Source organism: Medicago sativa, chromosome 3, assembly GCF_051527215.1.
Source record: "Medicago sativa cultivar Bolivia chromosome 3, Bolivia_mono, whole genome shotgun sequence".
NCBI lineage: Eukaryota > Viridiplantae > Streptophyta > Magnoliopsida > Fabales > Fabaceae > Medicago > Medicago sativa.
Genome location: NC_140751.1, coordinates 95345630 through 95368783, shown reverse-complemented (window position 1 = coordinate 95368783; position 23154 = coordinate 95345630). Strand labels below are relative to the sequence as shown.

Here is a 23154-nt window from a genome sequence, read left to right as displayed (position 1 = left end):
ATAATCCTAGTTCAAAATCTTTTCTTATGTTTTGTAAAATCATTGCCTATAAGGATGAGGTAACTTTTAAAAATATCTTTTGTCATCTTGCAAGAACAAAGGGCTTGCCTTACCAACATAGCTCGTTATTCTCACGATTTCTATGTTCGTAAGATTGGTTGCACCCTATTACTCATATCATTCCAAAAATCTTTAAGTTGTTCTCATGCTTGAAGACTTTTGTCTAGCTTTATATATCCAACAATTTTTTTGTCTCTCAACAAGAGAAAAAGGATCGTGGAAAGTTCATCATAAGATCACTTTCCATGATCTCAAGACAAGGGTGAACTACTCACTCATCGTAATGACGAGCTTCATAAATAAAAACAGAGATAAGAAAATAAACTAAAAGAAAATTTTATTAAATTCTTTTTCAAAATTTATTTGTGTCGTTTAGCTTTCAAGAAAATAAGCTACACATAAGTATGTTACTAGTTATTTAAAGCGTGTTTGTTTCATGATTTCAATATTTATTTGTGTCGTTTAGCTTTCATATGAATTATCACCACATATGTATTTGATATTTTTTTTTTGACCAAATTATTTGATAAATTCTTTATATTTCTAAAAAAGTGGATCGCTAGATTAAAAATTGAGTAAATTTTATTCTCAAAAGTAAATAATAAGTCAGAACAATTTTTTATAAATTTGTATGTATTAAACATGAAGGAGAAGAGATAAGAGTATTGTGTGGATAATGGCATCATCATCATCATCAGTTGTGAGTCCCGCGCATGTTAGCAAGTACAGCAAACCATTGCATTGTTGTTCAAGTCGGAAGGTGAAGTGTGAACTGTCGCCATCATGGAAGGAAGGCAGGCGCATGGTCTCCATCTCTCTTGTTCTCTCCCACTTCATTCTCTTTCCTAACCGTATCTCCTCTCTCTCTTTTTAATCATTTTTTTTTTCTTTCTGTTTACGGTAACAACTTTCACCTTCTTTGTTATGCACATTGAATTTCTCTTTTATTCTATGTTACAGGTGCTACTGCTGAAGGAAGCATTATGGACAAATATGTTAAGAGGTATATTCATTTTTTTTTGCTTAAATTTGGTTTGAAATTATACTTTTTCATACACCCTTGTTTTGGATTTGTGATTTGTCTATAGTAAGTTCCCATTATTCCCTGTTTGGAATCCTATTTGTTTAATCAAGGCTTATTATAAACTATAAGTTGTTTTCGTATATAAACTATAAGCTATTCTGAAGAACTTAAGAAAATAAGCTGAAAATAATTTAAGAACTTGTCATATGCTATTATTATTAGCTCTTCCGGTTCCTAACAGTCTCTCCAGTAACCGGGCAAGTAGATAAACTTAAGTAAGTCAATCCAAATAGCCCTAAAGTTTAATTAAATCAAACAAGATATTCACATCTCCAAAAACTTATCTTAGTTTTCCCCAGTGGTGGTGCTTAATGGTACTTGCCCATTAAGAATTGGGTACCTCCATTTTAGACATTATTTGAATGATACTTTATTGGCAAAAGTACGTCTACGCTATATAGGTACTCTCCCTTTTAGAATGCAATGTTATTCGTGAGACCTATTTCGTAATTTTTTTTGAGGTGCTAGCTTGAAGGGATAAAGTGCAAACATATTAGGGAGCCTTGTTCTTTGTCATGTTATTAGCCGAATCGAAGTACATACTCCTTTTTGTTCATTCTTTGAGAATATAAAAAAAAAGACATGCATGATCATAGGATATTGGTGGGGATGTACATGATTCGTTTGATGATGGTGGTAGTGATCGACTTCTTGAATTGAAAGAATTGTCTCTTGATGAATTAAACATATAAGCTATACTTTTCCGGATGATGAGAACACGGAGATGAAAATGATACAATTAGTATTAAACGGTAAACAGTGAGCAATTGAGTGCAGTTGAATACAACCAAGACTTATTTCAATTAGGGCTAATGATATATTTTGTTGCATTTTGACATTAGTTGGGGAAAAACATACATTTATGATATATTTCCCAGTATTTTTGATGTGGATAATCAAAAAAGAATGTCTGATTTTTTGTTATGATCACAAGTAGGTTTTTTTTAAGCTGTGATTATTATCTGCATATATAGTCACATATTAAATATACGAAAGTCTCTTTACAAATAATATGCATTTATGTTAAAGTGCCTACGTTGTATCATATCTTTAGTCCTTGAATTAAATTAGAGTAGCTTTTAGATTTGCTTTTTATAATTTGTACTGGGTCTTGTATTATTGACATTAAACTTAAATTAATGTTTTGTTCCTCCAAAGAATGATAATTCTGATTCTAATTTGTTCTTAACTACTCTAGAAAAAAGCTAGAGCCTCTGGAGACTTACGTACCAGCTGTAATCCTCACACAGTTCCAGATCAAGGATTTGGGTAATGCCAGTTTTTCGTGAACCGCTTTCTCTGTCATGCTAGATATCCAGATATTTGTAAACCTCTGATTTTGGTGTTACGTATTTATATCATACTTGGTTCTTATGGATTTGCTAAGATAACTATGTAAAGCAAATAAACACTCTATAAACATGAATTTAACAAGACGCGTTTTTCCTTCTTTCATTGGTAAATTTGGCCTCATTCTGATAAACGAATGCATTTATTCACTTGATTCATGTTGCTGAATCTTCTTGTCATTATTTTCCATGTTCACTCTTCACAACTAGGATTGCTCTAGGTATTTCACATGTTCTGCAATTATCATAAATTGAAGTTGATATGAAATCTGCTTATGCCTTTCTTTCTACTATTACAGAAAAAACTTTAGAGGGTAATGAGCCCCAATTTTCCCTCTGCCGATCTCTACTTCGCTCTGGGCCTGCAGCATCTCTTCGTGTAAATATTCGAGCAGTAAGTAAAGGCTTCCTTTAACTTCTGAGTTCTTCTTTACTCTCGCATCTCTTTTACCTTTGGATGTTAAAAGTTTTTCGTATACGATTTATTTTTCAAAAAAATGAATTCCCTGTTGGAAGTTTTCCCCCTCCCTTTTGATTGAGTCAGTCCAAAGCAATCTGAGTCTTCATTTTTGTAATTGAGTTTCAACTTTCAAGTGTATATATACTTAAAGTCGGTATTATTTTCTACACAGCTTCTCAAGATTTTCAAGTCCCATGGAAGGAAAAATAAAAGAGCATTCATTATAAGCCAATTTCTTCCATATCATGCAGATTTCAGAAAACTCCCAAACAGCATAGAACAATAGATAGCTTCATTGATTGTTTTTAAAGCTCGACCCATTGTTGATATGATATTCGTTAAATAATCTATTTACGATTGTCCATGTTTATCATCATTTACTTTATGATATATATTCACCTGTATGAAAGTTAATTAGTGGTTCACAAACTTTTTCTAGGTCGCGCAATATGCTTCTGACAGTGGCAATGGTAAAACTGCATTGAACAATGTTGATGATTGTCTGAGGTGACATAATCAATTTCCCGCAAAAATTATTATGAAAATAATGTGCTTGAAATAACTATTACCAGTTTTATGATTATGAAAAACTTAAATCCCAACTGAAGAATTCTGTTTCTGAAGGTCACTGGAGGACCTTGATTCCTTGCTTCTGCGTGCTTCAAGAAATGATCCTGATGCCTCCGTTAAATCAATGAAGGCAAAAGTCAGTTCTGCCCTTATTGCTCTGGACAGGTGATTTGAATTCTTTGTGTGGTTTTCCTCCCTTTTTCTTGTACATAATAAGGATTTAGATCCTTTGCAGAATCTCTCTTAATCTTACAGCCTTTGGCCGACTAGCTAAGGTCCCGTTTATTTTGTGAAAACATTTTATATTCATCTTCTAAAATATGTGTTCATTTTAACTTGCTAATAAGAAGATATGAGACTTTTGAAACGAATCATTGTGATGGAAAGGAGATGAAATGTTAGCTAGGGATGATGCATATCTAGAAATAATGAAAACCATTATTTTGACATTTTTATTGTTTACAAAAAATGTAAACAATTGTTCGCTTCAAGAGTCTTGCATTTTGCTAACAGAGTAAAATTAGCAGAGATTTTAAAAAAATAATAGAAAATGTTTTCGCAAAATAATGGGATTTAACTTTTTCGCTAGTGTCATACCAATTTACAGTTTACACACAGCACCATCTGATGATATTCTTAATATGCTTTTGGTTTCAGCCTCTTACAAACGGTACCATCAGACGTGTTAAGTAAGGGAAAGGTTATAGCTGATTCATACTTGGACCGGGAAGACATGGAAACGGAGAACTTGGACCCTGGTTTAAAGCAATTAGAATCAATACTGTGAATAGCTAACATGCATAGAGTTAACATCATGTGTATCAAAATCAAATTAAACTTTTATCATCAACTCACGTTTATGATCATATTCAGTTGCAACGTCAAAGAGAATGAATAGAGTGCTCCTTTGCATCTGCATCTGCATCCTCATTTTTTGGATAAACACCATGCCAACTTGGTGGACTTAGATCAATGTTTTTTTTCAGGAGGAATATGGCATGCATCAATATGATATCGTTTTAGAATAGAGAAACATATTAACTTTTGGACTTCCAACAGAAATCAAAAGTACGAGAGCCTTTAGAACTTCTATTTCCATGTTGTTTAAGGACTTGGAATGCTTCAATTAAACGAATATACTGTACTGCTTAACAACAGTTATTACACCGGTTCACGCAGTTAGGAACATGCACTTTACACATTCGAATTAGGAGCCTTTGAGAAACCTGCACTTCATGGATCCATGATAGTTAGGTATAACTTCTAAATTTAATTATATCTTGTCAAACAAGATACCTATCTACCATTTTTCCCCCTCTGTAATTAGGATATCTCAGTAGACACCTCAAGGTTCCGCATATGCCACGACTTAGTTCCTCGAGTTTTTTTTTTTTTTTTGGTGAAGACTTAGTTCCTCGAGTTTGCTGCAGGACATTTTTTTCCTTCTTATAAATGGTTAGAATGTCTTTCAAATGGACGTTTTCAAAACATCAAAAAAAATGCAAAAAAAACTGATCAATATTTTTTTAATGGCAAAAAATTGATCAATCTAAAATATTATAAAGTTTTGGCAATTGCTGTTTACATGTTCAAATTGGTATACTAATCGATATTTTTGGATCCAGTCTTTGATTAAACATCTCTACTCCCAAATTCTCTTAAAAAAAAAAAAATCTCTACTCCCATTTTTAAGTCATTATATTTCACCAAGTATTTATGACAAATTGTAAAAAGTCGTTATATTTCACCAAGTATTTATGACAAAAGTTACTCATTCCAGAATTATTTATAAGATACATTTAAATTGTATGTGGCAATATCAAGGGTAAAGAGCAAAAAAGATCTTAAGATAGTGATTCATGACAAATAATATCAAACATTGAAGTGTACCACCAAATGTCGTTTTCAAAGAAGTTTTTGAAAACTTATAGTTTGTGATATATTTTCACTTATATTACATGCTTATAGTTATACATTAAACAATTATCGTAATAAGAGTGGTGTTGAAACTTTGTTCAACTAGCTCTACTTTTGTCCAGGTTTCAACATTTACAAGTTGTTCTAACTTTTGGAAGTTGACTATGGATAATTTATTGACTATTTTTTTTTCCTATTCAAGTTATCTTTGACCAAATTATTTGTATTACTTTGACCCTTTCAATTTATTCTCTTATATATGTTGATTCTGACAATAATTATCGTAATACCCATTTGGGGTTGGCCTAGTGGTTGGCTTGGGATCTTGGAGTTTGCTCCTCCAGAGGTCTCAGGTTCGATTCCCTCTGGTGCCAATTTCGGTGGGCTAAGTCCATACAGAGCTTGCTCTGGCTTTAAACGGGGCCCCCGCAAGTGGGCGGTGGGATTGGTCCCCTCGGATTAGTCGATTCTTGGATCGGATACCGAGTTTTCAAAAAAAATGGGCTAAGTCCATACAGAGCTTGCTCTGGCTTTAAACGGGGCCCCCGCAAGTGGGCGGTGAGATTGGTCCCCTCGGATTAGTCGATTCTTGGATCGGATACCGAGTTTTCAAAAAAAAAAAAAAAAATTATCGTAATAACTCGCGCCCGTGCGAATGCACATATCTATTACGTACTAGTATCTAGTCTAAAATTTTGAACCAAATACATAAATTTTGGTCGACCAAAATGCCTCTTATAAATAGTACTAGAGGGAGTAATACCCTTGATTCTTTTATTAATATTCTTAATTTTTTTTTTTGGGTACAAATATTCTTAATCTATATGCAATAATTTAAACATACTTTTTTTTTAAGCCAAATTAAACACACTTTTAAAAGTGATGCAGTAAATTTTTATTTTCAATTATTGGTTAAAGAGATGCTACTATTCCATCTTATTTACTCTTTAACATAAAATGGCCAGGTTTGTTTATCAAAAAGGAAAACAATGGATGTATGGAATGTAGTAAGTTGTTGAAAGTGACATTACATCACACAGCAGCACAGGTGGCTAATGAAATACAAAGATGCAGTTGGCCCCCCGTTCATTTGGGTCCGACTCTTCTGAGCTGAGACTGATGAGTGATGAGTACCAAAGCAAAATTTGAAGTCCATGTTGAAATTTGAAAAGGGATGATGATATATCTATGACCCCGTTGGACGCTCCAAACACCAAATTAATAGCAAAGACATGAGAATGACGTTCATGTGCGCATCTATTGCATGCTTCCAAAACAATGTCTTAATCTCGTCAGATCATAATTGTATTCAGTGTTTTACGATAACAATCCCTTACTATACGCATTTGCAGTCCGTCTAGGATGAGTAAAGATCTCCATGGATCCATCAAAATCGACTCGGTTGATAAGAAATTGACTCATCTGCGATGTCATAGGTTTAACTTCTATTATTGATATTTAGTAGATGATGTAAGTACCTAGACATTTAGTTTGACCAGGTAAGCTTCTAGAGTCAAACTCATCTAAACTTTTTATTAACAAAAAAAAAGTTAAGTAAGTCCCAACTCTAACATCAATAAAAATAATTCGTTAGTCTATTCTTTTTTATAAATAATGGAAAGTAAATGAATGTTTTTAATTGATGTCAACTGAGATGAACAACCTCTATCCATCTTTTGGGGATAGTTAATATAATTGTCACATTTTTTTTGTGTTTTTTATATTTTTTTTAGTAGTTTTGTTTTTTTTGACAAGTTTTTAGTAGTTTTGTTTATATCTCTTATTTAAATCAATTTTGGTCCCACGCTAAGTATGAAAAACTAATCCCATGTTTAAATGCCAAGTTGGTTGGTCCTCGTGAGCTTAACTCAGTTGATATAGATAATGTATAATATATGCAAGGTCCAGAGTTCAAACCCCAACCACCAAAAAAAAAATGTCAAGTTGGTTCTCTTTGTCAATTGATTTTTAAAAATATTTGTCGTTTTCAAAATATCATGTAGTTTTAAGTTTTAACTTCTTTTTTTTTTTTACTAAAAAATAGTTTAATTTTGTTTTTCACTACGAAAAGAAAATTCGTTTGATATTATTTTAGTCAAAATTATCTTTTATTAATTATTGTAAAAATATATTTTAGATAGTAAATTGTTAAATGCATTATACGAAAAAGATAAATAATTATTGTCAAAAAAAGATAAAAGATTTATAAAAAAAAGGACAATTAATTTAACAAAAAGTAACATAATTTATTATTTTTTAGTACGTCTAAATAATCTTAAAACGTCAACAAACAAAAAATGAACATTTTAACTACCTACTCAATTGTCATCGTAACATTAGCTTAATCGTTAAGGACATTACATTATATGTTTAAGGATTAGAGCTCGAATTTTAGACTCTCCACTCATTCATCTTTAAGATATGAATTTCTAGTCATACTCTCCTTCACAAAAAACAGTACCTACTCTATTTCTTAAACCCAAAAAATAAAACCACCTACTCTATAGTGAGTAACTTATTTACGTTGCGTTTGGAGAGATATAAAACTTGTAAATCAAGATATTACCCTTATTTCGAATGATATTAAATAGAAATAAATTTTCAAAAACTAAAGCTCAAAAGATAATTTGTTTATTTTCTATAATTCCATGCACACATTTTTAATTATCACAGTTTTATTTTGACTAGTTAATGAACTTGTTTGGTTCTCCTTAAAAAAACAAACTTGTTTGATTAAAAAAAAGTGTATGTCAAGTTACAGACAAAATTCTCTAGCTTATAAGTTTTTTTTAGAACAGTGTGATGGTTGTTCTAGCTTAGATACTGCAATGCTTTAAATGGTTTTTGTGTGTTCTTAAATTTGCCGAATTATCTCTACGTAGTGTGAGTGATTAATTCATCGTCTATAAATAGAAGAAAATGATGAATTTATCAAAGAGACGAGTTATATACCTAATATTTTAAGATTTTAGGTAAAGAAGTTGTATCTCCTTCTCTAATGATCCTAGAGCATTTAGCCCGTTGTTACTCTACGCCCTGAACTCCCCAACAAACATTAGAGATGCTATTATAGATTCATCATTAAATTTCTCCACTGCTGTTTTCCCTCCCATGTACTCATTTCAAGTGGTGTGTGTTTTTTGGTTCTTCCTCATATGAGGCAAAAGAAGTTGATCTCTTGTGTACACTTAGGGTGTGTATTGGATTGGGATTTTAAAAGATTATTTTGGCAAACAAAATCCTGCAGATTTTAAAAAACTTTGTGTGATTGTATTGATTTTATGGGATTTTAAAAGACTTTTTTAAAATGACTTTTGCAATCAGGATTTTGAACACAAGATTTTAATGGATTTATAACACAAATTTGTAAAGATTTCAATAGACTTGATGAAATTTTAAAGATTTGAGAGGATCACATGGATTCTTAAGAAAAATTCAAAATGACAAGAGTGAATGAAAAAAATTATGAACTTAAAATATGGAATTGACTAATAATAATTACAATAATAACAAGTTACTCAAAATAAAAAATAAAATATTAATATTACTAATAAATAATAATAATAATAATAATAATAATAATAATAATAATAACAACAACAACAACAACAACAAAACGTTGCAAAAGTAATGTATGGTATACAAACAAGAACAAAATAATCAGCTAAAAAACAAATAATAATAATTTAGAAGAAAAACATTGACTTAAAAAATCGTAACACGTCCTTCAAAAAAAAAATCGTAACACGTAAAAATTAATCTGTAATATTTACTGTGTACAAGAAAATGGCTTATGAATAAGCATGGTGAACAGGGAACAACAGTAGAATAGTAGCACTAGTAGCCAGGGCTTATGAATAATAACAAGAAAAAGGTATCGGTGTGGTATGAGACAAGAACAAAATAAAAATTATGAGAGTCTTGAAAACTCTCAAGGATATTTGTGAGATTGTTGAATGAGCATGTTATGTGTAATTTTAATTAAAAAGTCTCACAAAATCCACTCCATAGAAGAATCCATTAAAATCTGTATATTTTTGAATACCAACGGACATTTTATAAGTCAGCCAAAATCTCATTTGAATGTCATCAGATTTCATTGCCAATAACAAAAAGTCTTGATTGTGTTAATTGAATACCACTAGATTTATTTATATTTTATAAAAGTCTTGATTGAATACCACAAAACTTTTTTATTTTTAAAAAGTCTTTTAAAATCCCATGAAATCTCAATTCAATACACCCCCTTAAGCCAAAAGAAGACATTAATTGTATGACAGCACAACAAAAGTAACCTAAGCAAGGATCAACAAAGGCAGCATTTAACTGGATCGTGATTCTCTGTTGTACTAAAGCACGCAATTTTCACATTATACTGGATCTCGATCATTAGTTAAAGATTAAACAGTTCAAATTAACACCGTTATAAAATCTTTCTAAGCAATCTCAGTCACATGTTTTAGATCGGACGATCCTGATTTGTTACAACTTACAACATTCTACTGTAACAACATGAAATCCAAATCCCATCTAACTATGGTCTTAATAGTTCTGGCTTTACTTTGTGGGATTCAACACCTTTGTTTATTTTGACGGATTAATTAAAAATTGCGTCCTCGACTCTGGATCTTTTCTCTTTTTTAAATAATATTCTTCGAGTGTCTTGCAAATGATAGAAAAGAGATTGTCGCGTCAACATAGTTAAGATCATCGATTTTTTGTAATACTTTTGCATGCCTTGGCTCAACTAAGAAAAAAAATATCAAGTTTTTGTATCAAGGTAAACTTAGGCAAAGTCTAAAGTCAAATCATTCGATTTTGGTCCATTCTTGCCTGTATTCGAACGATGGACTTTAATTTATGAACTTATTTAATTTCTTAACACAACCAAATGAACTATCTCTACTCCAAATAACTAATGTAAATTCTTGTACTTAAACAAGTACGGCAGGTTATAATAAAAAAAATAAAAAAATCATTACATTGTCAATAAATAATACTAGTAGTAGTAGTCTATTGATACATGTACAAGTAGAACATGAAGTCCAACCCAACCCTTTTATAGCCTGTTTGGCATGGCTTTTACTTTTTCAAACTAGTGGTGAGAAATCACGTAGTTTTTTAGCTTCTTCATTTCTACGGTGGGCATGCTTTGAAACGTGGTTTTAGCTGCCCCACCGCCAAACCAAAAAGACTATTAGTCCATTTGGTTCTTTCAGTCTTCCAAAAACGCAAATTCACTATTTAGTATTTCCCATTCTTTCTTGTATCATCTAGTTTAAAGTTTAGACTATTTCAGCACCAGAGCATTGAGTCTTAAGTGTGCTGATGCAGCCTTGCAATGAAATGGCCAATAACATCCTTTATCAAGAACAGAAACTCACCCTAGATGATGGTTCCATTCTCAACAACCCTCCAAATATCTTAACCCCAAACCACATTCATCACCCTATTCTCCAACACTATCATTACTCACAATCTTCACAGAACACACAACAACAGAAAGAACGGTGTCACGAAGAATATCAACATTTTTATCAATCATATGAGGTGCACCAACATAAATTTCAACCATCACAACAACAACAAACACATTCTTTGGGTGACATTATTGTAAATCGTTACATCGAATGCGAAGGATCCAATGCCAAAGTATCTTTTTGGTAATTCACATTTTCTATTATTATTATTATTATTATTATTATTTTTATTTCACATTGAGTTTAATTTTGATACATTGCATTGTCAACATATAGTTATATAGACCTTTCTTTATAAAACTAACACCAGCATATACACCCACATTATATAACATGTTCTGATAACCGTACAATGAGCCCGGAATAAATGTACAAATCTGGTTAGCTCATGGTTGAGTCTTTTCGAAAAACGTTACTACCCATATTGATGTATTGGTCTTGCAGTGTATCTGAAGTCTAGTTTCGCTTTCGCAATTAGTACAGGTGATATAGGCCAATGATCTATTTGCCTATCAATCCTTGATAAATATTTTTAATGACTTGATAGACAACTTAATAAAATCTCTATCTTGACATTGTATATGAATTAAATCCTATCACATTATGTATGTTTGTGTTGGCATTTTCAGGAAAGCATTCAACAACACGGTGCTATGTGATGCAACAGAAAAACAACAACATGAAAAGGAAAACAACGAGAGATGTTTGGTTTCCGACAACAACTTTGGTGAGCTTGAAGCTGTGTACAAACTTGGTCAGAATCAAGCGTTCACTGAGGAACATGATTCGAAGAGAAGGGCTAGGAAGAAGATGCGAAAGAAGAGATTTAAGGAAGAAATGAGTTTGATGAGAGTGTTCTTTAAAAGATTGACCAAAACTGTGGTTAATCACCAAGAGGTTCTTCAGAAGAAATTGTTGGAGGTGATTGATAGAATGGAAAAAGAAAGGATACAGAGGGAAGAAAATTGGAGGCGTGAAGAAAGTGAAATATACGAAAGAGAAGCTGTTGTTAAAGCACGTGAGCGTGATTTTGCTAAACGGAGAGAGTCTTCTATTGTTTCCAGCATTGAGAAAATAACTGGTCGAAGATTTTCTAGTTAGGGACAGTAATAGAAGACTGTAAGGACTAAGGATTATTTAAATTTTATTTTAGATGTAGTTTTAGTTTGTGTTGAAAGAAAGATTGATATTTGCCAACTACATTAGTACTTTGCAGAAAATGCTGAATGCATGTCACAACTGGAACCATCACGATTACATTGCGAATTAATATGATGTAATTTTTATGATTAGTTTGCGTATCCTGAATTTTGGTTGAGATGTAAAAGTAAGTGAATGGTCAGGATCAGGATGCATGCATTGAACCAAAGATATATAGTTAAAAGCATAACTCAATATGAAGGCTGCAATGAATTGAAGAAAGTTAGGGTGAATGAGTGGATAAGGCCACATTTCATTCTTTAAGGGTAACAAAGGAAACCAATATTGGTTGGAGTAGTTAAGGATGAAAAATTAGAGAACAATATTGGGTAAGATCATTATCCCTCTGAAGAGTGTGACTGTGAACTGAACTTGTTTTTGAACATCCAAATTGAGTGAATGTATGTAGTCTATTTATTCAGTTCGTTAAAAGTTGAAGCAAACATTTTGTTTTTCTTGATAGAACGTTGTCTTTTAAGTGTCCTACAAGCTCGGACACACCTTTAATCTAAAATGTCAGTGTTACATGGTGTTTTAGTGAGATGCAGTTGTTTCTTTAAATCTCAACTATGTACATTATTTGATTAATTAGATTTGATTTTATATACAAATGATAGCATATTCTTCCCCTAATTGACTTGATCTTCTAACGTTGGTGTTGGTTGAATGAGAAAAAATGACGGTGTTGAATGTTCAGACTCTACTGTTTAAATTAATCATAGAATTTCATTCAATTCAATACATTTGTCAATTAGAACAGGAAAGTTCCATGCATGCATATAAACTTGGTTTCTATAAGTTAAATGCAATAAATCACACTGATGCTAGCAGGTATCCATAACATTAATAATATTAGTTTAAGTAAACAAGCCCTAGCATGATTTATAAAAAACAAATCAACTCAATGATCTGCATCTGTAATTGCTGCATTCTAAACCACATCTTCATCAATTCAATGCAATTTCACTCATAACATGAAGTACTAACTGTAAATTATATTAATGGTTTGAGTGTCCAAATCAATAATAAAGTCGTTGTAGTATAGTGGTAAGTGTTCCCGCCTGTCACGCGGGTGACCCGGATTCGATCCCCGGCAACGGCGTTTTTTTTCCCTTTTGCTTTCCTTTTTTTTTTTTTTGTTTTCCCCCTTCAAAGCGACGTCGTTTATGTCCTGAAACAAAAAAAGATCTTCCCTTAATTTTTTTTTTTTTTTTGTAGCGCAGCAGTTACAAATGAGCGCAATTCAACGCGCGGCAGTTGGTAAGGGCACTGGTATAAATTCCCAGTCTACATTGAACTAGGTTTTCTCATCTCATATAATATTATTCACTCCCTCAACATCCAAAACGGTTTCGATCATTCTCTGAACCAATCTCGACATAATTTCTAACAATAATGGCGGATCCTATTCTAGCGCATCACAGACCCACCACGAACCTCTTCTCCGACCCTCTCTGGTTCAAACCCGAACCCTTCCTCTCCCCTAACTTCGATTCCGAATCATACATCTCCCAACTCCCAACCTTCGTTCCCTTCCACACTCTCCGTTCACAACTCAACAACTACCTTTCATCCCTAAATCACCAACTCATTCATCTTATCAATCGTGATTACTCTGATTTCGCTAATCTTACCGCTAACATTGTTGATGTGGATGACGCTGTGGCTCGAATGCGTGCCCCGCTTGTCGAGCTGAGAGACAATATTCAGCAGTTTAGAGATTCTGTTGATGTTTCGCTTTTTGCTATTAAGAATGGTTTGAAGCAGAAATCTCAAGCTGCTTCCGCTAGAGAGACTTTGGAGCTTCTTCTTTATTCGTTTCATCTTGTTTCCAAGGTACACAATGCTTTCATCTTTCTTTTTTTTATTTTTCGTGTCTAATTGTTACTCTCAGTTATTAATTTCACGTTGTAGAATAGAATAGTATAATTGTGATTCTCTGATTTCTGAAAAATTGTGTAAACGTGAGTTGAATGTAAAGTGATTTATGCTTGGATAGATTAATTTAAAAGTGAATTGAACAATATAATCCAATCTAAAAATTAATTGTAGGAGCAAAAGCGCAAAATTTTAACTTCAAGTTAGAATCAATTCTAGAGGCAAAATTAAATCTACCGAGAACATTAAGTGTATGTTTGGTTCCTCTTCTAGAGGGGTCGTAATTGATTCTATAAGTGTGGAGTTGATTCTGAGTGTTTGATTTCTTTCAAGTAGATTTCATTTTGCCTCCAAAATTGATTCGGAGGTGTATTTGTTTTCTTTTTTTTTTTTGATAGAAGAAGGTGTATCTGTTTAGTAGGAAAATTATTATCGTGTTGTTTCTTAGGTTAACCTGTTTAGTTTTAGTTAGGGTTTAGTTTCATTCCATTGCTAGGTTTAGGTTTAGGTCGGATGTTATCTTAAAAAAAGGTTTAGGTTGGTTGTTGTTTATTTCAATAAAGGTTTCTAAAACTGAAGGAACTCTTTCATCTTCTGGACATAATATTCGATAATATTTGTTTGATGACAATTATTTCTGGCGTTGATTTCGGAAACCTTCGGGGTGAGATGAAAGGCATTGGCTCAAGATTCATTCAAAATTGCAGGTGGAGAAACTAATAAAGGAGCTGCCTAGTATAGACTCCGACTGGTCAAATGGAGATGTGAATTTGTCGGAGAAAAGTTCGTTGAGCAAAGGGGTTACTGTGCAACATGTCGAGAATGGGACAAGTCTCGGAGAGACTCAAAGCATGCTGCTGGAAAGAATTGCCAGTGAGATGAACCGGCTAAAATTCTATGTTACACATGCAAAGGTTTGTTTTGTTGAATGCTTGAATGTTGTGTTTGTGTGTTTTATACTGGTGTCGAGAATTTCTAGAACAAATTTTATAAATTAGTTGGCATTAAAATTTTAGTTGAAAAGTGAGTTGAACTTGTTTGCTGAAGCTTGGTGAGAGGCCAAGGGTACACTATTTTGTAGGCTATGTATTGGGTATTTTTTGGGTTACTATTATTTACACACACACCACCGATTAATTAGCATTCTGAAAAGAAAAAAAATGAAGGAAACTGAAAGGGACAAAACTGACAAAAAGATAGCCATGTTCAGGTAATTTATACGACTACTTAAATTAAAATATTTTTTATGATTTAATTATTATACTTAACCAGTCGCTGAAGGTCCTTAATCTACTGTCTGTGTTCACTGTTGGTTTTCATTTAGCTTTGACTGTAGTTGTTAGGGTCAATGGACTGCAGAGTGCGAAAGTCTAGAAAGGGAACTATTGTGTGTGTGTGGTTCATGTTGGTATCTCTTTGTTTGGAGGAATCCTTTGATCATTTATTGAATAAACTTGGAACCGACCAGGTTTTTTCACTATGATCAAATATCTCATGTCACTATCAATTTTCTTATTTTAGCATTGTCACAATGAACTAGTAGAAACAAAATGACATTTTGGTAGGGTTTGTCTAACATGGACCTCCCAAAGATGGTCCAAAAGCGAACCTTTACCATTTTTAGTGAAAGACGTAGATTTATTATAATAAATAAAAAGGGGAAGAGATCTAATATTTTATTATAATATTTGTAGAAGTCCATATTAGATGCACTCCAAGAATTAATGGGTAACATTCACAGTGTTAGATTGTCGGTAGAATTACAGATGCACTCCAAGTATTAGATGCCTTGAAGTTTTGCTGGTGTTAATATATTTTGTATTTATTTAACTTTTCTCTAATATTTAGATGTTTAAGATCTTAGTACATTCTGTGCTCATCTCTTTTTCTCTATTCTACCAGTACAGAACCTGCCTTTTATTGAGAATATGGAGAAGAGGATTCAAAATGCAAGCCTATTAGTAGATGCAAGCTTGGGACATTGCTTTGTAGATGGTCTAAAACACCGGGATGCAACTGCAATTTACAATTGCTTACGTGCATATGCTGCCATTGATAACACCAAAAATGCAGAAGAAACTTTTCGAGTGACTGTTGTTGCTCCATTGATGCAGAAGATTATCCCACATGGGTCATCATCAGCTGCGGCTGCTGGATCATCTGAGGATGGGCTTGTAAATAGTTATCAATTAATTAAGGAGTGCATTTATAAAGACTGCAAATTTTTATTGGATATTTCTTCTGCTGGTACCTCATCTTACTTTTTCTTACCGCTTTAGGTTTAGGATCCATATGAGCTTTAATCTGTCATACTGGATTGGTTTCTTGAACCATGTCCGTCCTTGCCGAGGCATTCCTTAGTCCTTCTTGGTCTTTAAAAGTTAGAACTTATTAAACCATCTTTCACATACATGTACGGTTAGCTAGGTCATTTATGGTCATGCTTGTGGTTGTGCTAACATATATCATGCTTACATATCAAACCATTATATTTACATATCTAAAGTTTGGCATTTGGTGCAGAAAATTCAGGTTTACACGTCTTTGACTTCTTGGCCAATTCAATCCTTAGAGAGGTTCTCTTTGCTATTCAGAAGGGAAAACCAGGTGCATTTTCTCCTGGAAGACCAGAGTTCTTGAAAAATTACAAATCAAGCTTGGAGTTCTTGGCTTATCTAGAAGGTAGTAGTCATATCTCCTTTCAGCTAATCTTACTTTTCACCTTGAGCAACAGAAAGAATGAAGAAAATGTGGCCTTAATGTGTCAAACAATTTTGTTGATTTAATAAATGATTTAACAGTGTATTTGCTAAATTTATCGATACATGTCTAAGAATATATATTCACATAATATGTCATTTAATTCCATGCAAGGCTACTGTCCGTCCAGATCTGCTGTTGCTAAATTTCGATCTGAAGCAATCTATACCGAGTTCATGAAGCAATGGAATTGGAAACTTAGAGAGTATTTTGCTTTGAGGTGATTCTGATCTTTAAGATGGTCATAACTTTATAAGAATACCTGAATTATTAGTGATATGGATCTCATATCGTCAATTGCCTTAGGTTTCAGGAAATAGCAGGGTCTTTAGAATCTGTGCTGACAACATCCAGTCCTGTCCCCGTTCAAAATTTAGATCCTGGCGAAGCAAATTATCAAGACTTAACGCTAAAACAAAGTGTAACTCTGTTGGAGAGTTTGAGATTGTGCTGGAGAGAAGATTTTCTTGTCCTTTCTTGTTCCGACAAATTCCTTCGCCTCTCCTTGCAGCTTCTTTCTAGGTCAGTTTTAGGTGGAATGTTAACTATTTATGTTTCTCTTTTGCTGACAAAACAGAAGCCAACCTCTTTTTTGAACTTACAGATACTCAAATTGGCTGTCATCTGTACTGACTGCATGGAAGAGTCATAACACAAGCACCGGCACTGGGCGTGGATGGGATGTTTCAGATGTCATAGATGGCTGTATCTTTGTATGCATCATGCCTTTACTTTGTTTTTCTATGCATCATATCATACTCACTTAACCCACATCTGTGTGTTGAAGACTTTAAATACGTCACAGTCGTACATATTATGACTTACTAGACTTTTTATGAAGTTCTGTTTACGGATTTGGTATTAAAAAATGGTACCATGATAAAATAACAATTTTCTTGCTTGCAATATTGTCAGATATGTAAAATAAGGATATGATTGCCTATTACCTAAATCATAACGTGAAATCATTTGTAGGTTATTCATGATATAAGATGTTTGGAGGATAATGTTCGTGGTGATTACTTACAACACGTGGTTCAGGTTTTATCTTCATGCTCCCCTAATGTCCTTGAATCAGTAAGGCAGAGCATTTTAGAGAGTAGTCAATCCTTGAAATCCTTTGAACCTTTAGTCATCAAAGCAGTGGTGGAGTCTCTGGTGGAAAAATCAGTCGAGGTAGGTTGTATTCTACAATGTTTATTCATTAAATTGGTTGCATTATTCAGATCTGGAGATGTATATATTTGCAATTTTCTAGACTTTTTTTCTTTCTTTCTTTGCTTCCCCCCATTTCCCTTCCAACTTGTTCATATTTTCATTTGTACAAAATAATCCAGGACTTGAGACAGATGAAGGGGATATCAGCAACTTACATGATGACTAATAAGCCTCTACCTGTTAGGCAATCACCATATGTTGCTGGAGTATTACGTCCCTTAAAGGTATGTGATATCGATCAAGTTTTATGGTTTATATTATTTTCACCCTGATTACTTCTTTTCATGGTTACTGGTTAGCTGTATTTAAAGAAAATGGGATGGTGATATATTTCTGGTATGATGTTTAGTTTGATAGCATGATCGTAGAGAAAGCTTCAATATTCATGGTGATTGGTTTCATTATTACTCCCTCCGATCCTATTTATAAGTTCTTGGTCCTTTATTTAAGAGACATTTTGTGTATTATCGATCAATTTCCTTCAATCCCCCTATATTAGTAATAAATTATATTCACAAAATTTTCATCTTCCCCAATACAATGAAAGTCATTAATGTTATACACTTGCCTTTTTCCCCACTCATCCCCATGCACGAGGCACAAAAAAGGTATTCACCGATAACCATGGGACGGTTTAATGCCATGTATATGAAGAATGTCTCTTAAATACCCCAAACATAAATGGAGTAGGAGCTAGAGGGGCAGTCGATATGCAATCTACGGGATGTCTTTCCTTTGCATTTGGTGGAAAATCCTGATTCGCAAAATATTTGAATTAAATTTAAATTTGCCGTTGAAAACAATTTTGGCATTTGAAGTATACTCAACCCAAAGAAAAATGGAGTAAGAATCTAAAGGGGCACTTGATATGCAACCCACACAAATGCTTTTAGTTAAATTTTGGTGGTAAATTCTTGGCAAGGCATTAAAATTTTATTGTTGGGATACTATCAGTTGTATAAACCACATTTAATTGTCTGCATTTAAATATTTTGTGCAATTAAAAAAAGAAAAATATTTAAATTATTTATTGAATAACAAGGGGTATTTTAGGAATATAAAGTGGCAATAACTACTTTGATGTACTTGGTTTATGTGATTTTGTAATTTTTCTCTTTAAAAAAAGGATCGGAGGGAGTATTATGTAATGTCCTTGACACAACTAATTGAGTAATCCAAGACACTTTCAGTTTTTATTGTTTCTCATTGTCAGAAAAAGGAAGTTTTACTTTTTCTCCATGAACTGACTACTGTATTTTTGTTTTCTAATCTTAAGTTAATCCCTAGTTTTTTTACTGGAATTAAACAACTTTTGTTAGGTGGGCTACTCATTATTTTGAACTGTTGGAAGTCCGACAGGATTATTACATGTTCATATCACTGCTTCTGTGAGCCATTGGCCTCACATTTCAACCCAGAAAGAAAGAAGAGTTATTGCTTTTGTGCTTAGCTTGTTAGTTAGAGGCCAGGGTGGGAAACTACACTCATGCAAATTGAGGAACTGAGTTTATTTTTGGTCCTTTATATAAGAGACATTTTGTGTATTATTGATCAATTTCCTTCAATCCTCCTATATTAGAAATAAAATTTATATTCACACATAACTTGAGGAACTGAGTTTATTTTTGTGCTTAGCTTTTGAGTTAGAGGCCAGGGAACTACACTCATGCAGATTGAATCCAATCTGATATGGTGGGTGGCATTTCATGTGCCCAATTTTGAACACTCTTCTTGTGTACAATCTACACATGCTATAAAAAATGGAAAGATAACATCGAATTCCCTCTTAAAATAGGAAACCAAAAGATCAAGATGACGAACCTCCCAAAAAATTTGACTTATGTATAATTTGTGAGAAAGATTATTTGTTTTCAATAATTCAGTATGTATATTGGTGACATGCAGGCGTTTTTGGGTGGGGAGAAAATCTCATATTTGGCAAGTGAAACCAAAAATGAAATACTCCTTTGTGCTGCAACTGAGATTACTGATCGATATTATGAATTAGCTGCCGACCTTGTTACTGTGGTAAGAATCCAAACTACACTGATGAAATTTTTATCTTTTGGATTCTTTGATAATGCTTGAGAAATTTTGGTTACGAGTAGTCAAGAAGGAAAGAATATTCACTTCAGAAAATTAGACAGAGTTCACTGAGACGAGCAGGGGCAAGTTCAGGCATCTCTGATAATAATGTGTCTGACACCGACAGAATGCGTATGCAGCTGTTCCTTGATATTCAGGTAGGCATGATACTTGCACATGCAACATGCAAGACATGGATGCCTTGATTTTGAAATGATTTTTTAAAGTCAATGTCCTGCAAACTGTGAATTCTGTCTTTTAGATAATAACCTCCATCTTGCGTATTGTCACCAGGAGTATGCCTGTAATCTCTCTGCGCTAGGGGTTGAGGCAGTCAATATTGCATCCTATGGTTCATTATGGCAGTGTGTGGCTCCAGCAGATAAGCAGAACACAATTAAATAATAAGAGTTTGCATCTATGGAGTAGATGCGGCATGTAGGTTGATTGCTTTCTTGTGTGGTTAAGATTTTCTTGTGTAACTTAACCATGAAATCTATAATACACAAATTAGTTGGCTTTCACACAAATTAGGTAGTGACAAAAATAGTTTTTTTTTTTTTTTGAAGGAAGGTAGTGACAAAAACAGATGATTGTAAGTATTATTTCAGTTTTATTTAAATGCAATTTGAGTTTGTGTTGAAAATAAGATTGAAATTCGCCGACTATATTTAGTTTGCATATGCTAAATGTTGGTTGAGATGTAAAGGATGTGAAGGCTGCAACGAAGCATACGAGGAGATAAACATTGAAAAAAGCATACGAGGAGATATAACATTGAAAAAAAAACATTGGTAAACTAGACATGAATTCAACTTTTTGAAGTGATATCGAGCTCAACTTTTTGAAATAATTATTGTTAGATTTTACTTCTTTAGTGGCTGCTTTAAGAAATAATTATCATGAATTTTTTTTTTTATGTTTTTGGCACTTAAAAATTAATATTTGATTTGTTAAAAAAATTAATTTTTTTGAAGAGATTCTTATAATTATATAAACATTCATGGAAATTTTCATTAAAAAATATGAAGGTTACACATGAGTTGACTTAAAAGTAGGGTCAAAAGTGATGATTGAAAATTTTTGGGTTTTCAAAGTCAAAGTAAATTTTTAGGGAGACTAAAATAAAAAGTTGATACATTTATATGGATAAAATACATAATTAACCTTAATTTTAATAATTTATTTTATTTTTCTTTATATGTGGTTCCCTTCCTTGTAAAAGTTATGCCAACTCCATCATTAGATATTATTGACAAATTAATAGAATCTCTGAAGAGTGTGAGCTGAACTTTTTTACCTCTAAATTGAGTGAGAATTCAATTGGCTGAAGCAAACATTTTGCTTTTCTTGATGGAACACCATGTTTTAAGTGTCATACACTCGGATAGGTCTTCAATTTAAGAAATATCCTAACAGGTATCACTTGAACAAATTCAATATCATATTTGAGAGAATATGACTGATGACTCCGTTTTAAGATATCTGAAACACAAACACCTCAGGGGCCAGGTGTATTTTTCTGTGTTATTTTCTCTGACCATCTCTAAAATCTCACCTATTTTAAATAATAATGCAAATAGAAATCATATACAATATACTACAAATCATATGTATATATACCAATTTTTTCTGAAGTATGTTTTCCTAGTGGATTATAATTGATCGCAAAAACGGTGGTTTGGTGTCTGACCATGTCATACGGACATCATCTTGCATGCCAAGTCTACAATAACGATCTGCGTCTGTAATTGCTGCATTCTAAACTATGGCATGTTTGAAATAGTTTTTGTTTTCAGTTTTTGAAATATACAAGTCCTCTTTTCACAATAGTTATCCTTTTACATATTTTAGTCTCCAAAACTAAAAAATTCAAAATAGTTTCTAAAACTGTAATTTTAAAAATAGTTTAACAAACAAGTTTTTAATTTTCAAGTTTTTTAAAAACAAAAAAAGAGTTTTTGGGAAGTGTTTCAAACAGGCTCTTTATCTTCATCAATTCAATTCAATTGGTTTATGCCTACAATGTATTAAAAAGATTTAGAGGTTATTTAATAAACATCAGAGGTTTTATTAACAAATGAGTCGTTGTAGTATAGTGGTAAGTATTCCCGCCTGTCACGCGGGTGACCCGGGTTCGATCCCCGGCAACGGCGATTTTTTTTTTCCTGCTTTCCCCTCCAAAGCAACGTCGTTTTGTGTCCTAAAACAACAATAAATTCTGCCGCTCCTCTGTTCGATTCCAAGGAAGCTGCTTTAAAAATTGAAATCTTTGCACAGTTTAAATGGTCACCAACTTCAATTCTACATGAATCACAAGCAATCAACCCAATCTCTTAAAAATAAAAAATACTCTCTCTGTATGTAAACCCTCTATACTTTTTTCACATTTCTTACAAAAAGTTGTTAGGGTAGTTAATGTGTCTATTTTATGTGTTAATATTACCAAATTATCGTGTGAATTATTTATTTGAGGAATGCTAACAAACCCGTGCATTCGCACAGGCCGCGTAACATTGTGATAACTACATACTACAGTATAAATAACTGATATTAAAAATGTTTGCCATCAACAAATTTTCCAACGTCAACTTCATAAAAATTAAAACAACTTTTGAATGGTTAAGAAAATTAATTAAGCAACTTAAAAAAGATTGAAGGGAAATAAAATTAATTAAGCAACTTAAAAAAGAGATTGAAGGGAAATTGTTTAGAGCGATGCTATATGTCGCGGGGACATATGCTCGAATACTTCACGAAAAGCTATTTGTCAAATGCCATATGCGTTTTTTTTTTTCTTTTTTTTTTACGTTTATGTGCCTTTCTTTAAAGTTTAGATAATAATAAATAATCCTTTCGTTCCTTAAAAAAATAATCCTTTCCTAAAGATATCACAAATATCTTTTGAGGCACTTTGTGATAGTTAATTTAAAAAATGGACAGGTGTTAAAGCACACAAAACACTGAATGTTATAGAAGAGGTGGGAAGCTAGCATGAAGGGTTATGTAAGAAGATAGTAGATACCAATATGGGTGAAAAAGAAAACACAGGAAAGAAAGAAGAACAAAAAAAACACATAGAAAACGCATGTG

General features: G+C 32.9%; 3 protein-coding genes and 1 non-coding gene across 5 annotated transcripts; all 4 read left to right on the top strand.

Moving 5' to 3' along the window:
- Window positions 1-718: 718 nt before the first annotated feature.
- Window positions 719-4441, top strand: LOC146942315 (uncharacterized). The gene is made up of 7 exons (XM_085756283.1): window positions 719-911; window positions 1021-1063; window positions 2343-2413; window positions 2793-2887; window positions 3393-3460; window positions 3578-3688; window positions 4181-4441. Exons 1-7 carry the CDS (start codon window positions 737-739, stop codon window positions 4308-4310), a joined length of 693 nt encoding a protein of 230 aa, XP_085612409.1. The 5' UTR covers window positions 719-736; the 3' UTR covers window positions 4311-4441.
- A 6028-nt stretch (window positions 4442-10469) lies between these two features.
- Window positions 10470-12212, top strand: LOC146942314 (uncharacterized). The gene is made up of 2 exons (XM_085756257.1): window positions 10470-11103; window positions 11550-12212. The coding sequence occupies exons 1-2, from the start codon at window positions 10769-10771 to the stop codon at window positions 12019-12021; spliced, it is 807 nt and encodes a 268-aa protein (XP_085612383.1). The 5' UTR covers window positions 10470-10768; the 3' UTR covers window positions 12022-12212.
- Window positions 12213-13429: 1217 nt separating this feature from the next.
- LOC146942313 (conserved oligomeric Golgi complex subunit 2-like) lies at window positions 13430-20707 on the top strand. Of its 2 annotated transcripts, none has more exons than XR_015032648.1 (12): window positions 13430-13956; window positions 14706-14912; window positions 15906-16245; window positions 16522-16680; window positions 16873-16978; window positions 17065-17280; window positions 17363-17471; window positions 17734-17934; window positions 18096-18200; window positions 19882-20004; window positions 20120-20219; window positions 20356-20707. XR_015032648.1 is itself a non-coding variant. In XM_085756256.1 (12 exons), the coding sequence occupies exons 1-12, from the start codon at window positions 13516-13518 to the stop codon at window positions 20464-20466; spliced, it is 2253 nt and encodes a 750-aa protein (XP_085612382.1). In that variant the 5' UTR covers window positions 13430-13515; the 3' UTR covers window positions 20467-20707. The 2 variants fall into 2 exon arrangements, 1 of the variants encoding a protein (XP_085612382.1); XM_085756256.1 differs by having other exon boundaries at window positions 20085-20219.
- A 1438-nt stretch (window positions 20708-22145) lies between these two features.
- Window positions 22146-22217, top strand: TRNAD-GUC (transfer RNA aspartic acid (anticodon GUC)). Its single transcript has one exon. It is a non-coding gene; the product is annotated as a tRNA-Asp (tRNA).
- The last annotated feature ends 937 nt before the right edge of the window (window positions 22218-23154 follow it).